This window comes from Camellia sinensis, chromosome 10, assembly GCF_055761805.1.
Source record: "Camellia sinensis isolate YWXY chromosome 10, ASM5576180v1, whole genome shotgun sequence".
NCBI classification, from domain to species: Eukaryota; Viridiplantae; Streptophyta; class Magnoliopsida; order Ericales; family Theaceae; genus Camellia; species Camellia sinensis.
The window spans coordinates 157,420,342-157,447,990 of NC_138970.1; the positions used below are offsets into that span (position 1 = coordinate 157,420,342).

The 27,649-nt window shown below is 40.7% G+C and overlaps 1 protein-coding gene and 1 long non-coding RNA gene across 2 annotated transcripts; both read left to right on the forward strand.

Moving 5' to 3' along the window:
- Window positions 1-249: 249 nt before the first annotated feature.
- LOC145800794 (uncharacterized) lies at window positions 250-2,010 on the forward strand. The gene is made up of 2 exons (XM_082890537.1): window positions 250-955; window positions 1,436-2,010. Exons 1-2 carry the CDS (start codon window positions 250-252, stop codon window positions 2,008-2,010), a joined length of 1,281 nt encoding a protein of 426 aa, XP_082746663.1.
- Window positions 2,011-24,180: 22,170 nt separating this feature from the next.
- On the forward strand, window positions 24,181-25,428 carry LOC114316570 (uncharacterized). The gene is made up of 2 exons (XR_003648244.2): window positions 24,181-24,414; window positions 25,209-25,428. It is a non-coding gene; the product is annotated as an uncharacterized LOC114316570 (long non-coding RNA).
- The last annotated feature ends 2,221 nt before the right edge of the window (window positions 25,429-27,649 follow it).

The following is a 27,649-nucleotide window of genomic DNA, read 5'->3' on the forward strand; positions in this document are numbered from 1 at the left end:
AAATTATTTATCTTTTTCTTTAATTAGGATGTTAGGAAGGGTTTGAACTCGAGGTGGTGGGGATGGAAGGCGAGGTCGAGGTCGCTGGGGTGTATTTGAGGTGCCGGTCCAAGAGGCCCCGGTAAAAGAAGAGGGTTTAGGCCAAGCTGACATGGTCGAACAAGTGGGGCAAGCGGAGGTGCCGGGGCAAGCCAGCCAAGCCGCAATGGGGGCTCTAGCCCAGGAGATGGCGGGGGCATTGAGGAGTCCATGAATATTTTGAGGGCGGAGACCCAAGCAAGGGAGAATGTTGCGGAGACTGGAGCTAGCTTCCTCACGAGGGAGTTCTTAAGGGCCAAGCCGGATGAATTCCATGGCGAGCCCGATCCAAAGAAGGCGGATGAATGGTTGGAACAAACACTGAAGACCTTTGATATGCTCCATATAGATGATGGCGAGTTGAGGGTGACCCTTGCTAGTTATTACCTCAAAGGTGACGCTGGCCAATGGTGGAAGTATGCAAAGGGCCGGGTAGCACCGACATGGGAGGCATTTGTGACGGCCTTCCAAGACAAGTACCTACCTCCCACGGCTCGGGAGAGGTTGAGGCAAGAATTCAAGGACCTTAAGCAATTGAGTATGTCTGTGGCCGAATTTGAAATGGCATTTTCTAGTTTGTCCCGGTTTACACCGGAGTTAGTAGCGACAGAGGAGCGCCATTGCTTTGAGTTTGAGCAGAGGTTGAGGACGAAGATTTTGTTCAAAGTTGTCGGGAACATGATTCAAGAGTATGATCACCTTGTGGAAGCGGCTGCACATGTGGAGATTATGGTGGAAGCCGAAGAGGAGAGACTTCGAAATTCGAGGTCCAGGGGCCATAGATCACATGGGGATTATAGGCCCAACAAGAAGAGTAAGGGCACCTTTTCATTCCAGTCTCAGCCGCAGCAGTCTAGATCTACCTTTCCCTTGCCTAGTATGGGCTCAGGAAAGGGTGCATCGAGCGGGCTCTCTTGTTTCAAATGTGGCTAGCCGGGTCATAAGGCCTTTGCATGTCTGCAGAAGGGAGGAGGACAGCAGATGTTACCACCACCACCTAACCGATCCCAGAGCCAGTCCCAGCCTCAGAGTAGGGGGCAGGGGCCTACTTGTTTCCAGTGTGGTCAGTCAAGGCACATGAAGAGAGCATGCCCGCACTTGGGAGGCGCATCTGGCGCATCCAGGTCGAAGCAAACCCAGAGTCATCAGCAGACCCATTCAGTCCAGACTTCGAGAGTCCATCAGGGAGCCACTTCGGCTCAGTCAGTACAGCAAGCCTATGCTCCGAGGGATGAGCAGGTTGACCAGAGGCTATAAGGGCGCGTGTATGCTGTTACAACGCCAGAGCAGTTGCCAGGACCCTCGGTTATGAGGGGTATTTTTATTGTGTGTAATTCTTTGGCCAGTGTGTTGATAGATACGAGTGCGTTTCATTCATTCATATATGTTGCTTTCCCATCTATATTGGGGTTAGAGATGGTACAGTTAGCTTCTCCACTCAGGGTTGAGTCACCAGTTGGGGGTACAGTTGACTTAGACTGGGGGTGTCGTGATTGTGACATAGAGGTTACCAAGCGTAGACTTCCGTTTGCTTTTGTGTTGTTAGACATGTCCAGTTTTGATGTCATTCTGGGCATGGATTGGTTGACTTCATATCAGGCAGTGATTGATTGTTTTTGTCGGAGGGTCATAGTGTGCACCTCGAGTGGCGATTGTGTTTACTTTTGGGGGGACAAGAGTGATCGAGCCCTGTCGCTGGTACTTGATCCTAGTGGTAGAAATGAGCTTAGCGGTCTTCTAGCTACACTCTTGGATAGTGAGAGTGACAAGACTCGAGTTGAGTTGCCAAAGGTGGTGTGTGAATACCCGGAAGTGTTTCCCGAGGACCTTACTAGTTTGCCACCCCACCGGGAGGTTGAGTTCACCATCGACTTAGTGCCTGGAACAGCACCAATTTCCATGGCGCCATCGACTGAGTTCACCTCGCCCTAGTACGTCACCTTGGGGAGTTCACCATCGACTGAGTTCACCTCGCCCTAGTACGTCACCTTGGGGAGCGCCGGCTCTCTTTGCGAAGAAGAAGGATGGGTCGTTGCAGTTGTGTATCGATTACCGCAAGTTGCACCGAGTGCCTGTTAAGAACAAATACCCTTTACCCAGGATAGTCGACTTGTTTGATCAACTTAGAGGGTCTTGTTGCTTTTCAAAGATAGACTTGAGGTCAGGGTATCATCAGCTAAGAGTCTGGGAGGACGGCATCCAGAAAACGGCCTTTCGTACGCGTTATGGCCACTACGAGTTCCTAGTAATGCCCTTTGGTTTGACCAACGCACCGGCTTCTTTTATGGATTTAATGAACCGAATATTTAGGGAGTACTTGGATCGTTTTGTGGTCATCTTCGTGGACGACATCCTTATCTATTCAACCTCCGAGGAGGAACATGAGACTCATTTGAGGATTGTGCTTGACTTGCTTAGGGAGCATCAGCTGTATGCCAAATTTGAGAAGTGTGAGTTTTGGCTCACCGAAGTCAAGTTTTTGGGCCACGTCGTGTCAAGAGAGGGAGTAATAGTAGATTCCTCGAAGATAGATTCTGTACAAGATTGGGAGCAACCTAAGAATGTCTTTGAGATTCGGAGTTTCTTGGGGTTGGCGGGATACTATCGTCAATTTGTAAGAGGTTTCTCTAGATTAGTCGTGCCTTTGACTAGATTAAAGGGGGTTAAGTTTGTGTGGAGTGAGGCTTGTGAGAAGTCTTTCCAGGAGCTCAAAACTAGATTGACCACGGCACCGGTATTGATCATTCCAGAGAGAGGATTAGGGTATACTGCCTTTTGTGATGCGTCTCAGGATGGGCTTGGTTGTGTTTTGATGCAAGAGGGAAAGGTTGTAGCGTATGGTTCTCTTCAGCTAAAAATTCATGAGAAGAATTACCCAACCCACGACTTAGAGCTAGCTGGGTAGTCTTTGCCTTGAAGATTTGGAGGCATTATTTGTGTGGTGAGAAGTTTGAAGTTTTCTCCGACCATAAGAGCCTAAAATATTTGTTCTCCCCAAAAAGATTTAAATCTGCATCAACGGAGGTGGATGGAATTTTTAGAAGACTACGATTTTGAGTTGCACTATCATCCGGGCAAGGCCAATGTGGTGGCCGATGCCTTAAGTCGAAAAACCGTGGGTAGCGTGGCGAGTGTGGCCATTCGGGAGTGGGTTATGTTGGGTGAAGTCGGCAAATTTGAATTGCAGTTGACTGAATCAGAAGGAGGTGCGACCTTGTTTATCTTTAGTGCTCAACCAGTCTTGGTTAGCAAAGTTATAGAGGCACAACAAGGAGACCGGGAAGTAGAGTTAATTCGGGATAGAATTTCCAATGGGAAGGAAGAGAAGGGTCTAAACATTCACTCAGACCAGAGCGTACGTTACCTAGACCGTTTGTTTGTGCCGGAATCTTGTAGGAAAGAAGTGCTTCGGGAGTTCCATCATTCACGCTTTGCGGTACATCCGGGAGGCACCAAAATGTATCGGGACCTTAGCCGTCAGTTTTGGTGTAGGGGTATAAAGCAGGATGTCGTATCCTTTGTGTCTAAGTGCCTTACATGGCAACAAGTGAAGGTCGAACACCAGAGACCAGTGGGTTTGTTACAACCCTTACCGATAGCCGAGTGGAAATGGAAGCACGTCACCATGGACTTTGTAGTTGGGCTTCCTAGAACACAGTGGGGCAATGATGCCATTGGGGTAATTGTTGATCGGTTGACTAAGTCCACACATTTCATTCCAATGCGTACTAGCGACTCCGTTGAGCACCTAGCAGAGTTATACATTAGGGAAATTGTTCGGCTTCATGGGGTTTTGGTAACCATTGTGTTGGATAGGGATCCTCATTTTACCGCCTGGTTGTGGCAAAGCCATCAAGAGGCATTGGGAACCAAGTTGACCTTTAGCACCGCTTACCACCCGCAAACCGATGGGCAATTGGAACGTACTATACAGATTTTGGAAGATATGCTTAGGGCTTGTGTCCTAGATTTCAAGGGGTCTTGGGACAGGCACTTACCGTTGATTGAGTTCGCCTACAACAACAGTTATCAGGCCAGCATTGAGATGGCACCGTTTGAGGCCTTGTATGGCCGACCTTGTAGGTCACCCGTTTGTTGGGCCGAGGTAGGAGATGCACCATTGTTGAGACTGGAGATTGTTAGGGAGACCACCAAGAAAGTTGCTTTCATTCAGAAGAGATTAGCTACGGCCCAAAGCCGACAAAAGTGTTACGCTAATAAGAGAAGGCGACCCTTATCCTTTGAGGTAGGTGATCATGTGTTCCTTAAAATCTCACCTAGGTGGGGTTTGATGCGGTTTGGCAAAAGTGGGAAATTGTCTCCAAGGTTCATTAGGCCTTTTGAGATATTGGAGAGAATCGGGGAGGTGGCATATCAGTTAGCTTTACCATCGCAACTTTCGGGGGTTCATAATGTGTTCCATGTGTCAATGCTTAGGAAGTACGAACCCGACCCTTCTCACGTGTTAGATTGGGTTGATTTGGAGGTAGATGAGGATGCCTCCTACGAGGAGAGACCGGTTCAAGTTTTAGATACCCGAGAGCAAGTGTTATGAGGCAAGACCATACCGTTAGTAAAGGTGTTGTGAAGACACCATGGAATTGAAGAAGTGTCTTGGGAAAGGGAAGCGGAGGCTCGCTCTAAGTATCCAGATTTATTTGAACGTGCTTGATGGTTCTATTTTGAGTGTAATGTCCCCTAGTGATGAGGGGAGAGTATGAAATTGTTGATCACCTGTTGTTGAATGTACTGTTAAATTGAGCATGAGCTTATGGAGAGTGATACTTTGTTGTAAATGTTTTATCCCATATCTCTAATTTGAACGAATGTTGTTTCGATGAAATGATAATGGAAAGAATGGTAAAAGTTGGTTGGGTGTTAATGTTATAACTTGAAAATGTTGTAGAATGATTATTGTTGTACAAGCACATTTGTTTGTTGGTTTGTCTAAATTTCGGGGACGAAATTCCCTAAGGGGGGAGGGTTATAGCGATCCGTGATTTCGTGCTGTGGGTTATGCCTTATGTTCCTACCTTTTGTTTCCTTATGTTTGAGTTGGGTTGTGTTGAGTGAATTTGGAACAGGTGGGTTGTGATTGGAAGCAAATGGTTGCTGTCTGTAGACCGCCCCGAGAACACCAACTCTCCGCGCGCGAGGGCGTGAATCGCTTTGTTCTTAGCTACTACAGTTCAGACTCGTGTCACGGTTCTGAATCTAATCTCACAATGTGCAATATGAGACCGATAAATCACCAAAGAGTCCAAATCCGACAAATCATTTTTGGAAAACTGATTTTAATAAAGAAGTGCCAAACATGGACTGGTTTGCCAGATACAAAGTTGCCACCTAAATATTTTATTTTGGAAAATTTAGGAAACCCTGACTCGTGCCTAAGGCCACGTGTCCATCATCACCAAAGTTGCCTTGGCTCGGGAACTTGGGTACGAGAGGGGAAGGTCATGCAATGAGCACCCTTGCTTGCCCGATCAAAGATCAGCCTTTACTAACATGATATTTTGTTTTTGAAAACACATGTGTTCTTATTCCGGTTGTTAACCTAGAATTACTATGTGATGCGCACAGCATACAAGTATAGACTAGATCGCCTAAGTTGGAACAAAACATTCCATGTTCGTTTGTTTGAAAACCGTTTGAAGTTTGCTACTCGTAAGTAGGATAAGACATAGATTTTGCCACCCTCAAGTGGGCTTAAAACATACAGTTTGATGAATTGTTCCAATTCAAGCAATCCAACCTTCACCCACAGGCATTCAAGTAGTTAATCACTTAAGCAGTTAGCCTCATGGCAAGCATGCTAACATGGCAACATACACATCTCATGTAGTATGCTAAAGCGTAAACACTCACAGTGTACTCCGAGCCAAAACAAAGAAATAGTTAGAAATCATGCATGATCCTAGTTCATGTTAAGATGACGAATGCAACACATGCAAAAATGCAACTAAGATAGGCTCGGCAATCTAGAATGGCATATGAATGCGACAATTCGATACATGTTTCCAACTTGGAATTGAAATATAATGCAGTTAGTATGATGCGCCGAGCCAGGTGCATGCAAAACAGATGAATGGATGAACGCGTGCAAGCATGAGGATGCTAATCGAAATATGCCCTAAAACTAACCATCGTAAGCGGTTAAGTAAAAGGGAGAAAGAAATGGAGGTTGGAAGACATGTATCACACACACGCACGCTTATTACAACAATTGGCCCTCTCGACGGAGGGTCCGAATAAGAAGCTAACTAGCTAATCTAAGCTAATTAAACTAATTATTACATCACAAAACTAATTAACTGACAAGTTAACTAATTAAGTACAAAATGAAGCTAATTAACTAACAAGTTAACTAACTAGTTATTACAACACAAATAAGCAGCTAAACGCATTAACTACTTAGGTACAGAACCAAAGCATAAACTAGCTAAGGAAAGCGGTAAAGAGAGGTCCTCGGGATGAGGAGTGCATGCATGCCCGGTCGCCTTGTTCAGAAATCCAACGCGATGCCCCGATTTGCCTCTATTTGCAACTGTTGTCAGAACCTTGCACCAACCTCCAGAAAGCTTCCAACTCACCTTGGGGACCTGTAGGAACATGGCCAACCAGTTGTTGATGTTGCCAACCACCTGCCGACCACTTTTCTTTGCTGCAGACCAAAAAAAGTGGTCGGCCAGCTAGTTTTTCTGGTCGGCTGACCAGTTGTTGCTGCACTTCTCCAATTTGCTGCAACAGAGAGCAAGAAAGGGCAGGGCAATGTATTTGCAAGGTATGTGTCCACAACTACCCTCCCTATCATTTCATAAGCTCAAGGGAGTGTGGTTCTCGACCCTCGGGCCACCAATCACGCATCTCGATGCATGATGGCCAAGAAGCCAAATTGCACAATTCAATATGAAATGAATGCACACATAAACACGTAAGGCCTTGACCTCTATCATGTCTGATCAAGAGGGTCGGCGATCGAGAATTGAGGCACGTTTCATCACTTCAAGTATGAAACGTCTCTCGTTTCTCGTGTTTGGACTAACACCTAATCCAAACACAATGCAATGGGACTCAAGCATGCAAACATATAATGTAACTCAAGCATGCAAACATGCAATGCAACTCAAACATATTAAACACAATGTAAGGCATGCATACTCAATGCAATGCAACATGAGTAACTTAACAAAGCTAATGACATGCAAACAATGCTAATGCAACATGAGCATGCTATCAAGGCTAATGCATGCATACACAATGCAAGGCAGCATAAGCATGCAAACATCATGTAAACAAACATGCTCAATAGACTTAAACCGAATATGGACGGACCTCAGTCATGCCAAAACAGTGGCCATAATGATCAAACTAAGGCATGAAGATCAAGATAAGCATGCACAATGCAATGGCCCATTGACTAGGCATAAGATTACAACCCTCAAGAGTGCTCAAAGAGTGACAAATGTGGAAGTGTGACAACACTATAAGCTCTGAAATTAAGCAAGAAATGATGCCAAATCATTCAAACAACATAAGCATGGCATGCTAGGGTCCTTAAGGCATAAGGCTAGCAAAGAGGACTATACAAAGGGACATGCAACACATGGCACAAATGCATGAACCAACCACAGACAGAGCTTAATTAGGTCTAAACAAAGACCAAAACATGCTAAGATGAGGGCTCAAATGTCTAAACATGCATGCATGCACACTAGGCCATAAGCAAGGCAACAATGCACAACCCTTAGAGGCACTCAAAGGGTGAAAAAAGTGGGAACATGGTAGTCATATATGCTCTGAAATGTCATGTTAAATGATGTCAAATCATGGACACAATGCAAATGAAGCATGCTATGATTCTCAAAGCTCAAAGCTAGCATAGGCACTTGCACTGTAGCTATACAAAACATGAAGCATATGGTTGAGGCAACCCAAACAGTCCTAGAACATGTCAAAATGAGTCTAACCATGCATGGAAGGTAGCCAAAACAAGCTAGCATGAAGGGCATAAGGCAAGGAATATGCAAGGCCAAAAGAGAGGGTTACACTAGACCTACCAAGACTAAGCATGAGATGGCTTTGCCAACAAAAATCAGAGTTATATCATGGCAAAATAACCCCAAAAACACATTGAAATGACAGCTCGCAAGCTTAGACATGAAGGCATACACAATGGCTCATGTTTAAGGCATAAAAGACCAACCCTTCAAAGCATGGAAAGAGTGAAAGATGTGAGGGTATGACCATAAAACATGCACTGAAATCTCATAACAAATGTTTCCAAATCATTCAAATAGACCAAGCAATGCATGCTAGTGGACTTGATACACAACGCTAGCAAGCTAGAATGCATTATAGTTATACAAAGCACGGCATGCATGACCAAAACAACACAAATCAGAGCTAGAGCATGCTAAAACATGGACAAAAGCTTCTTAGAGTTAAGCCAAAATCATGTTAGAATGGTCTAAAGCATGATACACATTAGGCTAGTTCATGGGATTACATTACAAGTGCATGGAGCATGCAAGGGGCTATCAAACCAAACCATAACAGAGGTATATCATGGAAAAACAACACCAAGAACATGCTGAGATGGACTCAAAACAAGCTAGAAAGACATGCTACTTCATGAAGCATACAAAGCTAGTTTGAAAAATTTACAGTACAAGTGTATAACGCATACATGAATTGATGAAACCAAGTCAAAACAGAGGTATGCCATACTAAAATAAGGCCAAAAATGGCCTAATATGGAGCTAACATATAGCAACCCCAGTTCTCCTTTCTTTGATTGTTGTATCCGGACTTAGGTTCCGTGGAGTTGGTTGTTGTATATATCTTGTTGTCATCCTTTAATTCCATATATTTGAGTTTTAGGATGTATTGGGCGTGTTTCGAACAGGTTGGTTGAGCTTTAGTCCCATTCCTAGTTGCCCAGATTTTTGGCGGTCCGCTCGAGCGGCTCCCTTTGTGCTCGAGCAGAGTTTACACACTTTCAACATTTTGTGCCTCTGCAAAACTTCTGCAGGTGCGTTTTTCACGCTCGAGCAGGTTGCGCTCGAGCAGGCTTCTTGGCACTCGAGCAAGTTTTCAAAGTCTGTAAAAATACTAGAAGAGGGTAATCTACGCTCGAGCGGATTTCCTTTTGCGCTCGAGCGGGTACTTTTTGATTTTATGTCTTGGCGCTCGAGCGGGTCTTTTTACGCTCGAGCGGGTCCAATTTTTGTATTTGATGCTCGAGCGTCCTATTCTCCGCTCGAGCAGGTCATACGTATATCAGATCGTAGCTGGGTCATTTTAAATCACTTTTCAACATCCTTTCTCTCTCTTACTTTTCGAAAACCACCATTTGAGAGCACCTCACTCTAAAACCTTAACTTCTCTCTAGGATTTGATCTAGTTAGAGTGATCTCCTATCCTTAAGCCTTTACAAAAAGTGTAGAGCTTGGTGTGGGCTTCCTATCAATTCGAAAATTTCTTGATTTGGAGCACTTCGAGATTTCTTCATCATCTCCTTTGGGTTTCATCTCTTAAGGTAGGGATAACTACTCATTTATATGATCTTTGACATAAATTTTTAGTCATTTCGATTTAATGTTGAAGTTGGGTGATTTTGGGTGTTAGGGTTTCTAAATGTATAAAGAGGGGTTTGATTATTTTGACTCATAATGTGTATCTTAGGTCTTAAAATGATGTTGTTGTTATTGTTGAGGATATTTGGGACCTTTGGGTCATTGTAGAGAAAAAATGGGAGAAAGCCCTAATTTTTGCTATGAATTAATTTGGAAATGTTATGGAATTATGAAATTGAGTTGAGAATTGAAATTGGCTCATTATGAGGTAGAACAGTGGAGTTGGATTCATTAATCACTCACCTTTGAAATGGTTGATAATTTACCTGTTGGTGCATTTATAATCTGTTTAGAAATAATTGCTTTAGGCTATCGGTAGAGGATAGTCTTGATTGTTGTAGACACTGCATGATGATTAGGTGAATTAAAACTAATCAAGTTGAGTATTTGAGTACATGGGTGCTGAATCCCGCGGATGAAATTTTCGTAAAATGGCCATTCAAAAATAATTATACATGGGTGTTGAATCCCGCAGACACAATTTCCATATAATGGAAATTCAAAAATATCTATACATGGGTGCCGAATCCCGCGGACGCAATTTTCGTAAAATGGCAATCCGAAAACATCTATACATGGGTGCCGAGTCCCACGGATGAAATTTCCGTGAAATGGCCATGAGAAAATAATTACACATGGGTGCCAAATCTCGCAGATGCAATTTCCGTGAAATGGTAGTTTGAAGTATTGATGGCTAGAGATGTAGTCTCGCTTAAATTGTTTGGCTAGGTTTTGATCCGTGTTTATAAGTTGAGTTTTGTTAAGTTAAGGATTATGGAACTAGATTGTACTGTATGTTGGTTTATATGAATTAAACATTTATCAAGTGCTAATGTTTTAGTTATTGCTCATATTATGTTTAGCATATCTCTAATGGGCGTTGGCTCACCCTATATGGGACATCATTTTCAAGTACAGGTGTTATGCCACCTCCAAGGACGTAGCTTGGGAGGCTTGAGGCTGTCAGACTCTTTTTGATGTTTTTGTTGTATTACATGTATATCAAGCCAAGGGCTTATTTGTGTAGAGTTATTACTCTCCTTTTTGTAACCAAGTGTTGACTTGGAAAGTTGTAAGCCTATAGGGCATTTACTTTTATTGTCAACATGTAATACCTTTTGTAAGAATACTCTGATGATTGTAATATGAAAACTCTTCTATTTATCGTGAATGTATGTTATGATGGGTTTATTTTTGAGGGCATTATAACTTGGTGTCAGAGCGTACCGGGTTCAAATACTTTGGGTACGCGGGAAGTGGTTAGTACCACAATGGGTTCGTCTCGCTTGATAGAGACTTAGATGTAGTCTTATATGCTTATGTGATAACATGCTTATGTGACTATTTGGGTATGGGATTTAGTTTCTACAATGTCGATTGGATCCTTGGGTTTCTGTGAGTCTTGTTAGAAAAGCACTTGATCAATGCTGTTTCTAACCGGAACTCTAGTAACGCCTCGGGACTATCATTATCTAGAAATGAAATTCGTAAGTGCTTATGTGATTATGTGCTTACGTAGTGTGAATTGCAGTTGTCCATTGCATTAGGACGCGAGTGTTATAGCTTCGGCACATTTGTGAATGTGCTAATGTTCTTCATTGCCTTTATTAGGATGTCAGGACGAGGACATGGTGGTAAGCGAGATAGGCCTAGGAGGCATGAGATGCCTATACCGGATGAAGTTCCGGCGCAGCAGAAAGGTGTTGGTCAGGCCATTGTGGCCGAGCCAATGGGTCAGCAGGCCATGGGTGCCTTAACCCGCGAGATAGCAGGAGCTAGAGGGAGTCCATAGGCATTCTCAGAGCTGAGAATCCAGTTCAGGCCTAGGTTGTTGATGCAAGGCCTTCCTTTCTGAAGAGGGAGTTCTTCCGGTCTAATCCAGATGAGTTTGTTGGAGATCCTAAGGAGCCACTCAAGGCTGATGAGTGGTTGGAACAGATGACTAAGACGTTTGAGATGATTGGCATCGAAGATGGGGCATTGAAGGTGACCTTGGCATCTTTCCATCTTAAGGGGGATACGAGTTAGTGGTGGAAGTTCATGAGGGGTCGTATTGGTGGCACATGGGAGGCCTTTGTAGATGCTTTCCAGGAGAAGTACTTAGCTCCAGCTGTCAAGGAGAAGCTGAGGGACCAGTTTTGTCAGCTCAAGCAGCTGAGTTTATCAGTGGCCGAATTTGAGGCCACATTTACTAGCTTATCCAGGTTTGCACCTGAGCTTGTGGCGTCTGAGGAACGCCGTTGTATCGAGTTTGAGAGGAAGTTGAGGCATGGCCTCAAGATGAGGGTTAGGGGATCCATGATCCGGGAGTATGGACGTCTTGTGGATGTCACGACCCATATGGAGACTATGATAGAGGAGGAGGAGAGGATGAGGGGCTCCAAGAAGAGTTAGGATGGCCAGGGGGATGGTAGGAGGCAGAGGGGTTCTAGCCCTCAACAGTCCCAGAGTGCTTTAGCGAGATCTACCTTTCTAGTATCGGGTTCGGGTTCAGGTTCTGGAAGAAGTAGCCAGGGAGACTTTACTTGTTTCAAGTGTGGTCAGCTGGGCCACAAGTCTCCAGCTTGCCCGCAGAGGGGAGGAGGTCAGGGAGCAGCTTCATCTTCGGCTTGACCTCAGAGCCAGAGTCAGGGCAGAGGCCGGTCGTCCTCTTGTTACCAGTGTGGTCAAGCAGGGCACCTGAAGAGGTTCTGCCCACAGTTAGGTGGTACACCCGGTGCGCCTGGTTTGAGACAAACACAGAGTTCGCAGCCAGCACAGTCTGTTCAGGCCTCGAGGGCCAATCAGGGGGCTTCATCATCTCAGTCTGTGCACCAGTCTTTTGCTCCGAGAGGTGAGCAAGTAAATTAGGGGCCTACGGGGCGTGTGTATGCTGTTACCGCGCAGGATCTTGTACCGGCTCCATCTGTTGTGAGAGGTACCTTTTTGTTTTGCAACTCGGTTGTCAATGTGTTAATTGTTATGGGTGCATCTCATTCTTTTATATCTGCTGCATTCGCATCTGTTTTGGGATTGGAGTTGGCATAGTTAGCATCTCATATTTGTGTTATATTGCCTGTTGGGGGCGAATTGATTTTGAAACACGGATGTAGAGGTTGTGACATAGAGGTCACCGACCACCGACTTCCATTTTCATTTGTAGTTATGGCCATGTCGGGTTTTGATGTTATTTTGGGTATGGAGTGGTTATCGTCATACCGGGCAGTTATTGATTGTTACCGCCGGAGGGTCACTGTTTATACCATGAGCGGGGATTGTTTCCATTTTTTGGGAGATCGAGTTGGCAGTGTGTTACCACCAGTATATGATCCACAAGGGCGGAGTGAGCTTAATGGCCTCCTCGCTAGCTTTATGAGTAGTGAGTGTGATGAGACCCAAACTGTACTACCGAGAGTGGTTTGCGAGTATTCGGATGTTTTTCCCGAGGACCTTGTTAGTTTACCACCACATCGAGAGATCGAGTTCTCTATAGACTTAATGCCTGGTACGACACCGATTTCTATGGCACCTTACTGCTTTGCCCCAGCCGAGTTGAGTGAGTTGAAGATTTAACTCCAGGAGTTGCTAGATAAGGGCTTTATTCACCCTAGTGTTTCGTTGTGGGGAGCACCAGCCCTCTTTGCTAAAAAGAAAGATGGTGCCTTGAGACTTTGTATTGATTACCGGAAGTTGAATCAGGCTATGGTTAAGAATAAGTACCCTATGCCTCGTATTGATGATTTGTTTGATCAGTTGAAGGGTTCCCATTGTTTCTCTAAGTTAAACTTGAGATCGGGTTACCATCAGTTGAGGGTCAAGGAGGAGGATATTCCGAAGACGGCATTCCGTACGCGGTATGGCCATCATGAGTTTCTAGTGATGCCTTTTGGGCTCACCAACGCACCGGTAGTGTTTATGGACTTGATGAACCAAATATTCTGGGAATTCTTAGACCACTTTGTAGTCGTCTTCGTGGACGACATCTTGATTTATTCACCTTCGGAGGAGGAGCACAAGGAACACTTGAGAGTGGTGCCCGAGTTGCTTGGAGCCCATAGGCTGTATGCCAAGTTTGGGAAGTGTGAGTTCTGGCTAGGAGAGGTCAAGTTCTTAGGCCAAGTGGTTTCCGGGAAAGGGGTATCTATTGATACATCCAAGATTGAGGCAGTACAAGATTGGGCACAGCCTAAGAGTATTTTTGAGATCCGCAATTTTCTGGGATTAGCGGGGTATTACCGCCGGTTTGTGAAAGATTTCTCTAGACTAGCTTCGCCGTTAACTAGATTGACACGGAAAGGGGTCAAATTTGTATGGATTGAAACTTGTGAAAAGTCGTTCCAAGAGTTGAAAGTTAGATTGACCACCGCTCCGGTTTTGATTATTCCAGAGAGAGGTTTGGGTTATGCGGTTTATTGTGATGCCTCACGAGAGGGTTTGGGTTGTGTCTTGATGCAAGAGGGGAAAGTGGTAGCCTATGGCTCACGTCAGTTGAAGATTCACGAGAGGAATTACCCTACTCACGACCTAGAACTAACAGCGGTAATTTTTGCCTTGAAGATTTGGAGGCACTACCTTTATGGTGAGAGATTCGAGGTATTCTCAGATCATAAGAGTTTGAAGTACCTGTTTACACAGAGAGACTTGAATTTGAGGCAGAAAAAGTGGATGGAGTTCATTGAGGACTATGACTTCGAGTTGCACTATCACCCGGGAAAGGCCAATGTTGTGGCCGATGCCCTTAGTAGGAAATCCATTAGTGATATAGGTTGTATAGCCATCCGGGAGTGGGAGATGTTGGGTGCACTTGGCGAGTTCGATTTTCTTCTAGGCGAATCCATTGAGGCTGCGGCCTTCTTTTCTATAGTTGCGCAGCCCACACTTGTGAATCGAGTGTTAGAGGCACAGGGAGGTGACCTTGAGGTAGAATCCCTTCGAGAGAAGATCTCCAACGGGAAGGCTGAGAAGGGTTTGACGATGTATCCCGACCTGAGTGTGAGAAACCAAGACCGTTTGTTTGTGCCAGAGTCTTGCCAAAAGGAGGTACTCCGAGAGTTTCACCATTCACGCCTTGTAGTGCATCCAAGAGGCACCAAGATGTATCGTGATTTGGGTCGCCAGTTTTGGTGGCGGGGTGTGAAGCAGGATGTGGCTGTGTTTGTGTCTAAGGGCCTTACTTGTCAGCAAATGAAGGCCGAACATCAGAGGCCAGCGGGTTTGTTGCAACCCCTGCTTATTGTCGAGTGGAAGCGGGAGCATGTCACTATGGACGTCGTTGTAGGTCTTCCGAGGACTCAGCGGGGTAGTGATGCTATTTGGGTGGTTATAGACCGGTTGACTAAGTTGGCGCACTTCATTCCTATGCGCGTGAAGGATTCGGTAGATCATCTTGCCGGCTTGTATATTCGGGACATAGTGAGGTTGCACGGAGTCCCAGTATCGATCGTCTCAGATAAAGATCCACGTTTTACTGTTAGATTGTGACAGAGTTTGCAGAGTGCCTTGGGCAGTAGATTGAGTTTTGGCACGGCTTACCATCCTTTGACTGATGGGCAGTCCGAGCGTACTATTCAGATCCTTGAGGATATGCTTTGAGGTTCTATCCTTGACTTTAGTGGGTCGTGGAAGAGGTAATTGCACTTGGTGGAGTTTGCCTACAACAACAGTTTTCAATGCAGTATCGGTATGGCACTGTTTGAGGCCTTGTATGGCTGACCATGTAGGTCTCTAGTATGTTGGGCTGAGGTGGATGATGCACCTTTGTTGGGCCCGGATTTGGTGAGGAAAACAACGGAGAAAGTTGAGCTTATCCGTAGGAGGCTTGTTGCAGCCCAGAGTCGCCAAAAGAGTTATGCCGACCGTAGGAGGAGGCCTTTGACATTCGAGACGGGGGATCATGTCTTCTTGAAAATATCACCTAGGCGGGGTTTGACGAGATTTGGGAAGAGTGGGAAGTTGTCCCCTCGGTTTATTGGCCCTTTTGAGATCTTTGAGAGGATTAGCGAGGTTGCCTATCGCTTGGCCTTGCCGCCGTAGTTGTCCAGGGTACATGACGTGTTTCATGTCAGTATGCTTCGAAAGTACGAGCCGGATCCATTGCATGTATTGGATTGGACCGACTTAGAGGTAGATGTGGATGTCTCGTATGAGAAGAGACAGGTTCGGGTCTTGGATAGGCGGGAGCAAGTCTTGCAAGGCAAGACCATTCCCTTAGTAAAGGTTTTGTGGAAACATCACGGAGTGGAGGAAGCCACTTGGGAACGTGAGGTAGATGTCTGTGAGAAATATCCGGACTTGTTTGTAAATGTTAAACCATGTATTGGGATTTTGTAATATTGATGAACTTTAAGAGCATTAAATATGTCTTGAGTTGTAAAACATTGTATATGTTTTGACTTATGGAAGTATTTTGAAACTTACCTTGAAATGGAAGTTTAGTGTAACATTGCATATGTTGAATGTATTGTAGAAATGGAATTATATCATGAACATTGAATATGATATAGAATTGTGAAATATGTGTTGAAATTGGTAAATTTCAAAGGAAAACATGCTAATGATGCATATTGAGTGGATACTGTGAAATGCCTCTTGATTAGAGATGGAACGACCGGTATTGGGTCAAGTTGATGAATGTTGAGTTGTAATACTATTGAGAATTGAGAAAAACATGTTTTTAAAAACTTGTACTTAATTTCGGGGACAAAATTCGTTAAGGGGGGGAGGTTATAGCGATTCCGGTTCTCCCTTCTTTGATTGTTGTATCCGGACTTAGGTTTCGTGGAGTTGGTTGTTGTATATATCTTGTTAACATCCTTTAATTCCATATATTTGAGTTTTAGGATGTATTGGGCGTGTTTCGAACAGGTTGGTTGAGCTTTAGTCCCATTCTTAGTTGCCCAGATTTTTGGCGGTCCGCTCGAGCGGGTCCCTTTGCGCTCGAGCAGACTTTACACACTTTCAGCATTTTGTGCCTCTGCAAAACTTCTGCAGGTGCGTTTTTCACACTCGAGCGGATTTCCTTACGCTCGAGCGGATTGCACTCAAGCGGGCCTCTTGGCGCTCGAGCGGGTTTTCAAAGTCTGTAAAAATACTGGAAGGGGGTAATCTACACTCGAGCGGATTTCCTTTTGCGCTCGAGCGGGTACTTTTTGATTTTGTGTCTTGGCGCTCGAGCGGGTCCAATTTTTGTTTTTGACGCTCGAGCGTCCTATTCTCCGCTCGAGCGGGTCATACGTATATTAGATCGCAGCTGGGTCATTTTAAATCACTTTTCAACATCCTTTCTCTCTCTTACTTTTCAAAAACCACCATTTGAGAGCTCCTTACTCTAAAACCTTAACTTCTCTCTAGGATTTGATCTAGTTAGAGTGATCTCCTACCCTTGAGCCTTTACAAAAAGTGTAGAGCTTGGTGTGGGCTTCCTATCAATCTGAAAATTTCTTGATTTGGAGCACTTCGGGATTTCTTCATCATCTACTTTGGGTTTCATCTCTTGGGGTAAGGATAACTACTCATTTATATGGTTTTTGACATAAATATTTAGTCATTTCGATTTAATGTTGAAGTTGGGTGATTTTGGGTGTTAGGGTTTCTAAATATATAAAGAGGGGTTTGATTATTTTGACTCATAATGTGTATCTTGGGTCTTAAAATGGTGTTGTTGTTATTGTTGAGGATATTTGGGACCTTTGGGTCATTGTAGAGAAAAAATGGGAGAAAGCCCTAATTTTTGCTATGAATTAATTTATATAATTAATTTGGGAATGTTATGGAATTATGAAATTAAGCTGGGAATAATGAAATTGGCTCGTTATTAGGTAGAACGGTGGAGTTGGATTCATTAATCACTCACCTTTGAAATGGTTAATAATTTACCTGTTGGTGCATTTATTATCTGTTTAGAAATAATTGCTTTGGGCTATCGGGGGGAGGATAGTCTTGATTGTTGTAGATACTGCATAATGATTAGGTGAATTAAAACTAATCAAGTTGAGTATTTGAGTACATGGGTGCCGAATCCCGCGGATGAAATTTCTGTAAAATGGCCATTCGAAAATAATTATACATGGGTGCCGAATCCCGCGGACGCAATTTTCGTAAAATGGAAATTCAAAAATATCTATACATGGGTGCCGAATCCCGCGGACGCAAATTTCGTAAAATGGCAATCCGAAAACATCTATACATGGGTGCCGAGTCCCGCGGATGAAATTTCCGTGAAATGGCCATGAGAAAATAATTACACATGGGTGCCGAATCCCGCGGACGCAATTTCCATGAAATGGTAGTTTGAAGTATTGATGGCTAGAGATGTAGTCTCACTTAAATTGTTTGATCAGGTTCTAAGCCGTGTTTATAAGTTGAGTTTTGTTAAGTTAAGGATTATGGAACTGGATTGTACTGTATGTTGGTTTATATGAGTTAAACATTTATCAAGTGCTAATGTTTTAGTTATTGCTCATATTATGTTTAACATATCTCTACTGGGCATTGGCTCACCCTATATGGGACATCATTTTCAAGTACAGGTGTTATGGCACCTCCAAGGACGTAGCTTGGGAGGCTTGAGGCTGTCAGACTCTTTTTTGATGTTTTTGTTGTATGACATGTATATCAAGCCAAGGGCTTATTTGTGTAGAGTTAGTACTCTCCTTTTTGTAACTAAGTGTTGACTTGAAAAGTTGTAAGCCTATAGGGCATTTACTTTTATTGTCAACATGTAATACCTTTTGTAAGAATACTTTGATGATTGTAATATGAAAACTCTTCTATTTATCATGAATGTATGTTATGATGGGTTTATTTTTGAGGGCGTTACATAACATATGCTAGACAAACATGCTCAAACATGAGGCATATGAAGCAAGCATTCAAAACACAAGGAGAGGGGATGACCCTCCTATTTGGGACCTCAAAACACCATTTCCACCCCTGAAATTCCTCTAAGTTTCAGTGGTGAAAATGTCAAAACAAGGTGATCCCAATAGCTTAAAACGAAGGTTCAAAACAAGGCCTCACAAGGCACAAGAGAGGGTAAACCACCCCCAACACAAAAGGGACCTTAAACAAACATGTTAAGTCTTAAAAATCAGAACTTTTTTCAGTAGAAAGTCAAGCCAAAAACAGCATGCAAATAGGTTCAAAAGCTTAAGCAAAAAGCAAGGTTCAAGAGGGTAGAAGCTCACCCTTGTAGAACCCCTTTAAAGCTGCAACTCCAACAACTTTCCTAGATCAAAGCCAGTCCAAAGACTTTAAAACCAACCTCAAAGAGCCTCAGCAACAAGAGCATGGTCTTTGAGTGTGAGTTTGTGTGCAATAGTGTGATAAAAAGGCACTTTTGAACACAAAAATGAAGAGAAGATGGAAGATAGATACAAAGATGTATGTATAACTCTCAAGCACCAAAATCTAAACCTGGAGGAGGAAGGGAGGGCCTTCCTCTTATAGAAAAATAAAGTGTAAGCCTGTTGGACAAGCTTTGGCCTAAAGCCATCCCTCCATACACATGTATGGAGGATCACTTATGTGCCCTCTAGCTGTTACAGCTGGCCTAAAAATATCTCCAAAAAGGTGATAGAAAGCTGCCGACCACTTGAAATGGTCGGACAGCTACTTACACTGGTCGGCCTACCAATGGAAGCAGTCGGCCAGGGAAGAAAGTGGTCGGCCATGGGGGGGAGATGGTCTGCAACATGAAAGCAAGGTGGTGGTGTGGTGGCCGACCAGAAAAAGTGGCCCAAAGACCAAGAAAACCAGTTGGTCGACCAGAAAACTGGCTGGCAGGAATGAAAGCGGTCTCCAAGGGAAAGAACTGGTCTCCCACCCTTGTACCACCTTCCAAACAAGGAAAACAAGGTTTGTGCAAAAAACAAACCAAAAAAAAGATACAAGACAAGAGTCCGGGAGGCAAGGCACGCAGCCGAGAGACCCGAAAACTAGTCTACGAGCATCAAAAGTGGTCAACGACCCAAAAGTGATCTCCCAGACCACAGTGTCCCTCTAGGCAGAGGCAACAAGGCATGGTTCAAAAACCAAGCAAAACAGAGAACATTAAGCGGTCCTGAGACAAGGCGCGCGGCCGAAGGCTCTGAAAATCAGAAACTGGTCTCCAAGCAGGAAAAGTGGTCTACGACCACAAAAAAGTGGTCAACAGACCTCTCCCTCCCTCCAGGGAAGGGAAACAAGGCTTGGTCCACAAACTGAGCCAAAGCACAAAGAGTTCAGAGGCCCGGAGGCAAGGCACTCAACCGAAAACTCTAGAAACTTGAAACGAGCACAAACATGCGTAATCACCGAGCGCTCAATCGATAACGTCTAAGTCTTAAGGTCGGTCAAAAATAGGGTGTCTACACTGTCTAGATTTTGGTTCCTTTGCTCGAGCGAGGCTTTTGTTGCTCGAGCGAGCTTTATGTTTTAGTTCCTTCGCTCGAGCCAGGGTTCCTTCACTCGAGTAATCTTTGAATGGTGTGTCTCTTGGATCAAGCGAGCACTCTTGCACTCGAGCATACATCTGCGTCCAGTTTGGACCTGAAGGATGTGTTTCTTCGCTCGAGCGAGATTTCCTTCGCTCAAGCGAGAGAGCTCTATGTTTTGAGTTTCTTCGCTCGAGTGAGCACTCTTACGTTCGAGCATGCTTCTGGGTTGCAGTCCTGAAGCTTCGCATTGTTCACTCGAGCGACACTTCTTGCGCTCGAGCGAGATTCTGTTGTTTCTGGTCGCTTGAGCGACCACTTCTTCGCTCGAGCGCTCGAGCGAGCCTCGAATATATCAGATTACAGTAGGGAGTTTGTACAACACTTTTTCATCTCATTTACTTCTCAAACCCTAGATTTGGCACTCTCTGCCTCTAAACAACTACTTCTCTCTACAAATACTCTTAATCTATGGCTCTTCCATCCTAGTTCCTTTGTAAAAAGGATAGAGCTTGGCGTGGGCTTTGTTTTGATCCGAAAATTTGTGGATTTGGAGCATCTTGAGTTTCACCATTCTTCTTCTTTGAGCTTCTACTTTGAGGTAGGGATATTCTTGAGTTATATATACTAGTTTTGCCCTTTTTATGATGATTTAAGAGTTCCTTCTAGTTTTGATAATATTAACCTTGTGATTTCAAAATGTAGAGGTTTTCCTCAAAAGAGGGTCTCCCTTTAAACTTTAAATTTTTGGTCAATCCTTGAGGGTTCTTCTTGTTGACCTAAGAAAAGAAATGTTTTGGATGAGAGCTTTCACCATGAAATGGGAAGTGATTGTTTTGAAGAAAAACCCTAGAAATTGGGGATTTTTGTAATATGGCAAATGTCTTGAAATGTTTTACTTTCTTGTTTTAAAAAGGATGATGAGAGTGAGTTTCATCAATGTTTGGCAAAAATGAAAATTACTTGTTATATGAAAAATAAGGTGTGAATGTTAAATTGTTGGCAATACATGAATGAGCAAGGTTGTGGCGAGACTAATTTGTTATGTCTTGTGATATGAAAATTGTGACTATGTGTTGATGAAACATGTTAATTTTGTTGATGAACATTGAAAGGAGAATATGAGAATGTGAATGTTGACATTGTAATAGAGATAGTCAAAAGTGGAGAAATGTCTTAAGATATGGAAAGGATCATTTGCATTGCATGTTATCTCATTTATTATGGTGCATTGTGAATCTAAATCATGGAGATTTCCATCATAAGGGAAGGAAATAGTTATTGTATTGAGGACTATGAAAATGTGTAAGGGGTAAATACGTTGGTAAGTCCAAATAGGAGGTGTAAATGAAATTGTTAAGTTGGCCTGAGTGTCTTTGGTGAAAGACCAGAAAACCGCGCGGGTAGGTGTCGAGCCTTCCGGTTAATACCGGTAAAAATGATAGTTTGGTAGTACTCGTAGAGTCTACTTGCAGACATCGACCTAGGAATTACCAGTGTTGTATTTACCGCCCCTATTGAATTAATAATGAAAGTTTGAAATTGATGAGGTCACTTGATGATATTGAGAACATGGCAATTTTGAAACAATGCATTAAAATGAATATTTTTCCTCATTGATTAACCTTGGCATAGCCTTGCACTTCATCTACTTTTGTGTTGAGGAAAAAGCATAACTGTATATACTTTGTGAGAATTTCTCTACTGGGCTTTGTGCTCACCCCTATGGATTTTGGTGCAGGTAAAGACGTGGTGATCCCGCCAAACTGAGGACGTGGATATATATATATATATATAATTTTTTTTTTTTTTTGTGAAGAGTAGATGACTCTCCTTTTTGTTGTAATTTTTTTGTAAAGCCAAGGGCTAACATGTATGGGTCTGAGAGACCATTTTGGTGTAACCAGGCTATTGCCTTGGAAGATGTAAGCCCTTATGGGCATTTTGTTGCTTTGAGAATAGATGCTTCACATGTTATAGATTCAGATGTTTTCCTATCATTGAATGTATATCCTCATGTGGAACTTTTGTAAAGACTCTTTATTTAATTATGCAAAGATGGAAGAAATGTTGTAATAAATGCGGGGTTGCTAATTCGTGTGGGTAATTCATGTTGAATTATTTCGGGGCGTTACACATACAAAGGCCCTCCCCAATTCTAGGAATCATGTCCCTTATCCACTCATCTTGGATTTCAGTATCTCCGCAAATAACCTCGGCCTAGCCGAGATCACCTCAGCGTCATGACCAAGACACGTGACACTCTGACTGACACGTCTACATCATCTCGGCCACGTGCTATTATTCACAAAATATGCCCCACATATATGATTTTTGTTAGAATCTGCCCAAGTCATAACAGAAAGTCCATTACATAAAAATTTGATAGGATTAGATCCATTAATTTCACTTTGAAAATCACATTTTATATTTTATGTTAGTGGCAGATAGCAATTGTGCCGGTTGAAAATGCTACACTTTAACTTATCCTAAAGATGTAATTTATTAGAAATCTGTTGATATTTTTCTGTAATAATACTAGAAAAATATTTTCTATAATAATACTAGAAAAATATATAAAATTAAATTAAATAGAATGACTACACAAATTTTTTATTGTATTTTATTTTATTAAAGAATCAAATACAAAATAAATTACAAAAAATATAGGAATACACTAGATTACATCATGGAATATATTGCAAGATGGATTCACATGGATATATAAAATAATGTACAATAAAAAGTTTAAATTTAAAACTTTGAAGAACGAAAGATAAAAGATGCAAACTAAAACCTGTGTGATGCCATAGTTTTCTTAAAATAGATTCATCGCCTTCTGATGGATACATGACGTACGCTGACATCTGTCTCCCAAGACACGATGGTTAAAACCAGTTAATGCAGAAGCATCTTCTGAATAGCTTCAGCAAACTTGACAATGGCAACACACACTCTCTCTCTAACAAGAACCAAAGAAGGGGCTAGCAAAGAAGATAGGAGAAATTTTCTTTGGTATGAAAACCATCTCCAACTTTATTATCTCAAAATATCATATCCATTTTCCATTAAAAATAAAATAAAATAAAATAAAATAAAAAATCTCTCTAAAATTATATCTCTCAAGTTGAAGGGGAAAAACCTCTATTTATACAAGTAAAGGAGTCTTTAGCCATGAAGGCTATCATCATGAGGGCCATCAAATACCATTAACCAAGACCATCAACTCTAACCATTAGGGCTAGAGTTACAAAGGTTCAAAACTCCAAAACAATTAATTGACACATCATTTTCTTTTGTTATTTCCTCAGATTTTAAAAGTTCATCAAGGACGAAAACTAAAAATGAAATATAGCTTGGCAACTATGTTCTTCTCTTTTTGTGAAATCATAGAACGAATATAATTATAAAATCATCAAATTTATTTCGAATGCAAGTAGTTTTACAAAAGAATGAAATCTATGTTGGAGCATGTATAAAGGTGGAGTCCCACATCAGATAAAAAGTAAAAGAGATAGGTCTTAATGTACATAAGATGAGCTCTCCACTTATAGGCTTAAGCTTTTAAGTGGGTATGAATCCCAAATAATGTATGTTGGATTGGGCCGGTATTGTTGTGACCTTGTGGGCTCCCTAATTTCCTGATAACTGGTATCAGAGCTAGTGGTAGACAATCTATGGATGGCCTTGAGTTTGCACGAAGATTCCCAATAGAGTAAGAAAAATCCATGACAACTCTTGATGGAGCAAATAACGTGGCAAGGATGGACCACTTGTTGTGCACTTGTGGACTCCATGATTCCCTAACAATCTATTCATACATATACATCAGGAAATGCTTCAAGATTGGCTTCATAATTTTATTACTAGGAAAAGCCAATTATAGCAAGTATTTGATCCCTCTATCCTTCAAGTGCTATATATTTATGTCTTAATCAATTATTCTATTCGTGCTATATATTTATGTCTTAATCAATTATTCTATTCTCTTCAATTCAATTGTAACTTGTGATTCTAATTCCTTTCAGTCAGTGGAACTCTAGTATAAATATCTTATGATTGTGGGCAGTCACACTTGAGACCAGCAAAGTTGATCATTTACTGTGTTTTGTATATCTTTGTTTTAAGGTTTGTGAAGAACAATGGCATCAATGAAGGCTGCAAAACCTGTTGGGACTCAACTTTTTGGGCAAGTGAAGAAGGAGCCTGCTAGTGCCAAGACTAGTGATGGTGCATCCAAGACTTCTTCAGCCTCTAAGTCTGCTTCCAAGAAGGTTGCCCCAAAGACTGCTGAACCTAAGAGGAAGGTAGGCCATATTTACCTGAAAAAAGGAAAGAAAAAAAAAAATGGTACAAAAACACCCACTAGATGTGCTAGTGGCAATTTTGAAATTATTATTCATAATAGTGGGTGTTTAAGGGGCGAACTCTCAAGTGAGTTATAAACTCGAATGTCTTAAGTTGGAATTTTGCTCAACTCATAAATGTGGTTTAAAGGTGATTGCATATATAAATGAAAAACTTGCAAATCAATCATATTTTTTAAAAAATAATTACAGATTTATGAAAAAATTTATGACTTTAATTATTAAAATTTACTATGAATCTAAAATTATTTTTGAAATACACCATTGATTTGTTATTTCCCCTATATAAATTTGGTCTGCGGGATGGATCTGAGAAAAATTATTTTGAAGTGATTCCTTGTCGGCTAAAACAATAAATAAATAAAACATTTACCATAACATGCTACTTGGAAACATGTCAAGATGTTGATTCATCCACTAGACCACAAGAAATTTTGTGGTTGGTTAGAGATAGGGTTTTGCAAAATACCGCTCAATCTACTAAAATTGTTTAATCTGCACCAATCTGTTCACTAATTGTGGGTTAGTTTAACTCATGATTTGAAATTTATAATATGCCTTTGAAACTATTCTGCTCAACTATAATTAATATATTTTTTTTTTCAACTACAATAAAATAGTAAAGTAAAAATTAGTATGAGAGAGATTTAAAATGTGAATTTTGTTGCAAAAATTAGAATTCTTTGTGAAGCCTGTCTATGTATGTAATAATTAAGTGTGGTATGATTTTACAGGCAATGGGTGGGAAATCAGCAGCTAAGCGTTGAGAAATCGGCATTTTGAATAAAAGGATATATCTTAAAGATCTTCTTATATATGGATCTAAATCCATATTTCCCTTTTGATGTTGTTTTTTTTTTCATTCAGGCTGTGGCCAAACAGTACTTGATATCTCCTTGTAAGTTAGGTTGTTGCTTGGCTTGGCCTAAGAAATAAAACTAGGTATTTGAAAAATGAGAAATCTCTACTTGATTCATTTATCCACTTAAATATTCGGATAAATTAGGCTCCTCTATATTTGAGAAAATTTTCACTTTGTTTCCTATGATTTTAAATTTATTAACTTAAACTTTATATTTCTAGTTACGCTACAATTAGTCTTTTCGTCTATTGCTTTTGACATTTTGGACACAAAAAACAACCGCATATGTACTCATTTAGAAATTTTAAGAATTCTTGCACAGAAAAGAAAAATGGGTAAATAATTCGGATAGTCCCTGTAATTTATTCTAAATTCTTTTCACACATATTATTTTTTCATCCAAAATATTATTGATAACTAATAGACGATCACATTGAAACGAAATTAAAAATATGTAATCGATCTATCTATCTATTATATAAGGAAAAGAATGTTTTGAGTGAGGAGTCTTTTAAGACTTTTAATATCTCATGCTAATTTTCTTGATTTTCTTAATTTTAAACAATTAAGTCAATCTTCATTGGCTAACTTTTATTTAATAATTCCACATTGGAAAAAGAAGGAAAAAAATAAATTGTTTTACTCATATAAAGTGAATCTTATACTTTCATCTCATTTAGTGAAGAGTCTTGTGAGAGTTTCAATATCTCACACTAATTTTCTTGATTTTCTTAATTTTAAACAATTAAGAAAATTTTCATTGGCTAGCTTTTATTTGATAATCCCACATCGAAAAAAGAAGGAAAAACATTAGTTATTTTACTCATATAAAGTGAATCTTATATTCCTATCTCATTTAATATTGTAATGTTATGCATGTTTCAATTTAATATAGTTTAAATTTTAGAAATTTTAATTAATTAATTATGACCTAGTTGATTATGCTAAATCATTTTTGATTTGATTGATTTGTTGGTTTAATCGTGATTTTAGCGGTTTTATCAAAATATATTAATTAAATTTGTTTGATTCGAAATAAACTAAAGATTGATCTGACTAAAGATTAAAAGACTGAAATTGCTTGATTAGAAATATATTTTTCATTCAAATAATTGTTAAGTTTTATTTTATAATCTCATATCGGAAAAAGAAAAAAAAAAGTGACTTGTTTTACTTAATATTGTGTATACTTCAATTCAAAACTATTTAAATTTTAAAATTAAAATAACATTTAAATGTTTTAATTAATTAATTTTTGTATAAATTGGTTGGTCATTTAACTTAACCGATTAGGCTGAACCATTTTGAATTTGACCGATTTGCCGGTTTAATCGCGATTTCTCATATTGATTTAATTAATTTTAAACAATTAAAAAAATTTCCATTAGTTAACTTCTATTTAACCATATAAAAAAACTCTAATTAGTTTATGATTTATTTTATAATTCCACATCGGGGGAGAAGAGGAAAAAGTAAAGTTTTTTTCACTATCTATCTATATAATATATAAGAAAAATGGAGTTTTTAGGGAGAAACCTTCTAAAATATTCAAACCCTTATTCTAAAATTATTGAATTTTCTTAATTTTAAACAATTAAGAAAATTTTCATTGGCTAGCTTCCATTTACTTTTTATTTCACAATCCCACATCGGAAAAAGAAAGAAAAAAAGTGAATTATTTCATTTACATAAAGTGAACCTTATGCTCCCATTTATATTAGCAAAAGAAGATTTTTAGTGAGAAATCCTATAATCAATATCTCATACTCATTTTTTTGATTTTCTTAATTTTGAACAATAAAAAAAATCTTCATTGGTTAGCTTCCATTTTAATTTTATTTTACAATTTCACATAGACATTTTGATTTTAAAAATAATTTTGTATGAGATTTTGAAACTCTCATAATATTTAACTTTAAAATAATTACAATACCACATCAAGAAAAGAAAGAAAAAATGAGTTGTTTCACTTATATAAAATGTTACAATTACACATTGAGAAAAGAAAGAAAAAGTGAGTTATTTCACTTATATAAAGTGAATCTTATAAAGGGGGTTTGAGGAAGAAACCTTCTAAAAATTCCAAACTTTCATTCTAAAATTATTGAATTTTCTTAGTTTTAAACAATTAAGAAAATTCCTATTGGCTAGTTTCCATTTACCTTGTATTATACAATCCCAAATCGGGAAAAGAAAGAAAAAGTAAATTGTTTCATTTACTTAAAGTGAATCTTATGCTCCAATTTATATAAATTATTGAATTTTCTTAATTTTAAACAATTAAGAAAATCCATATTTGTTAGCTTCCATTTA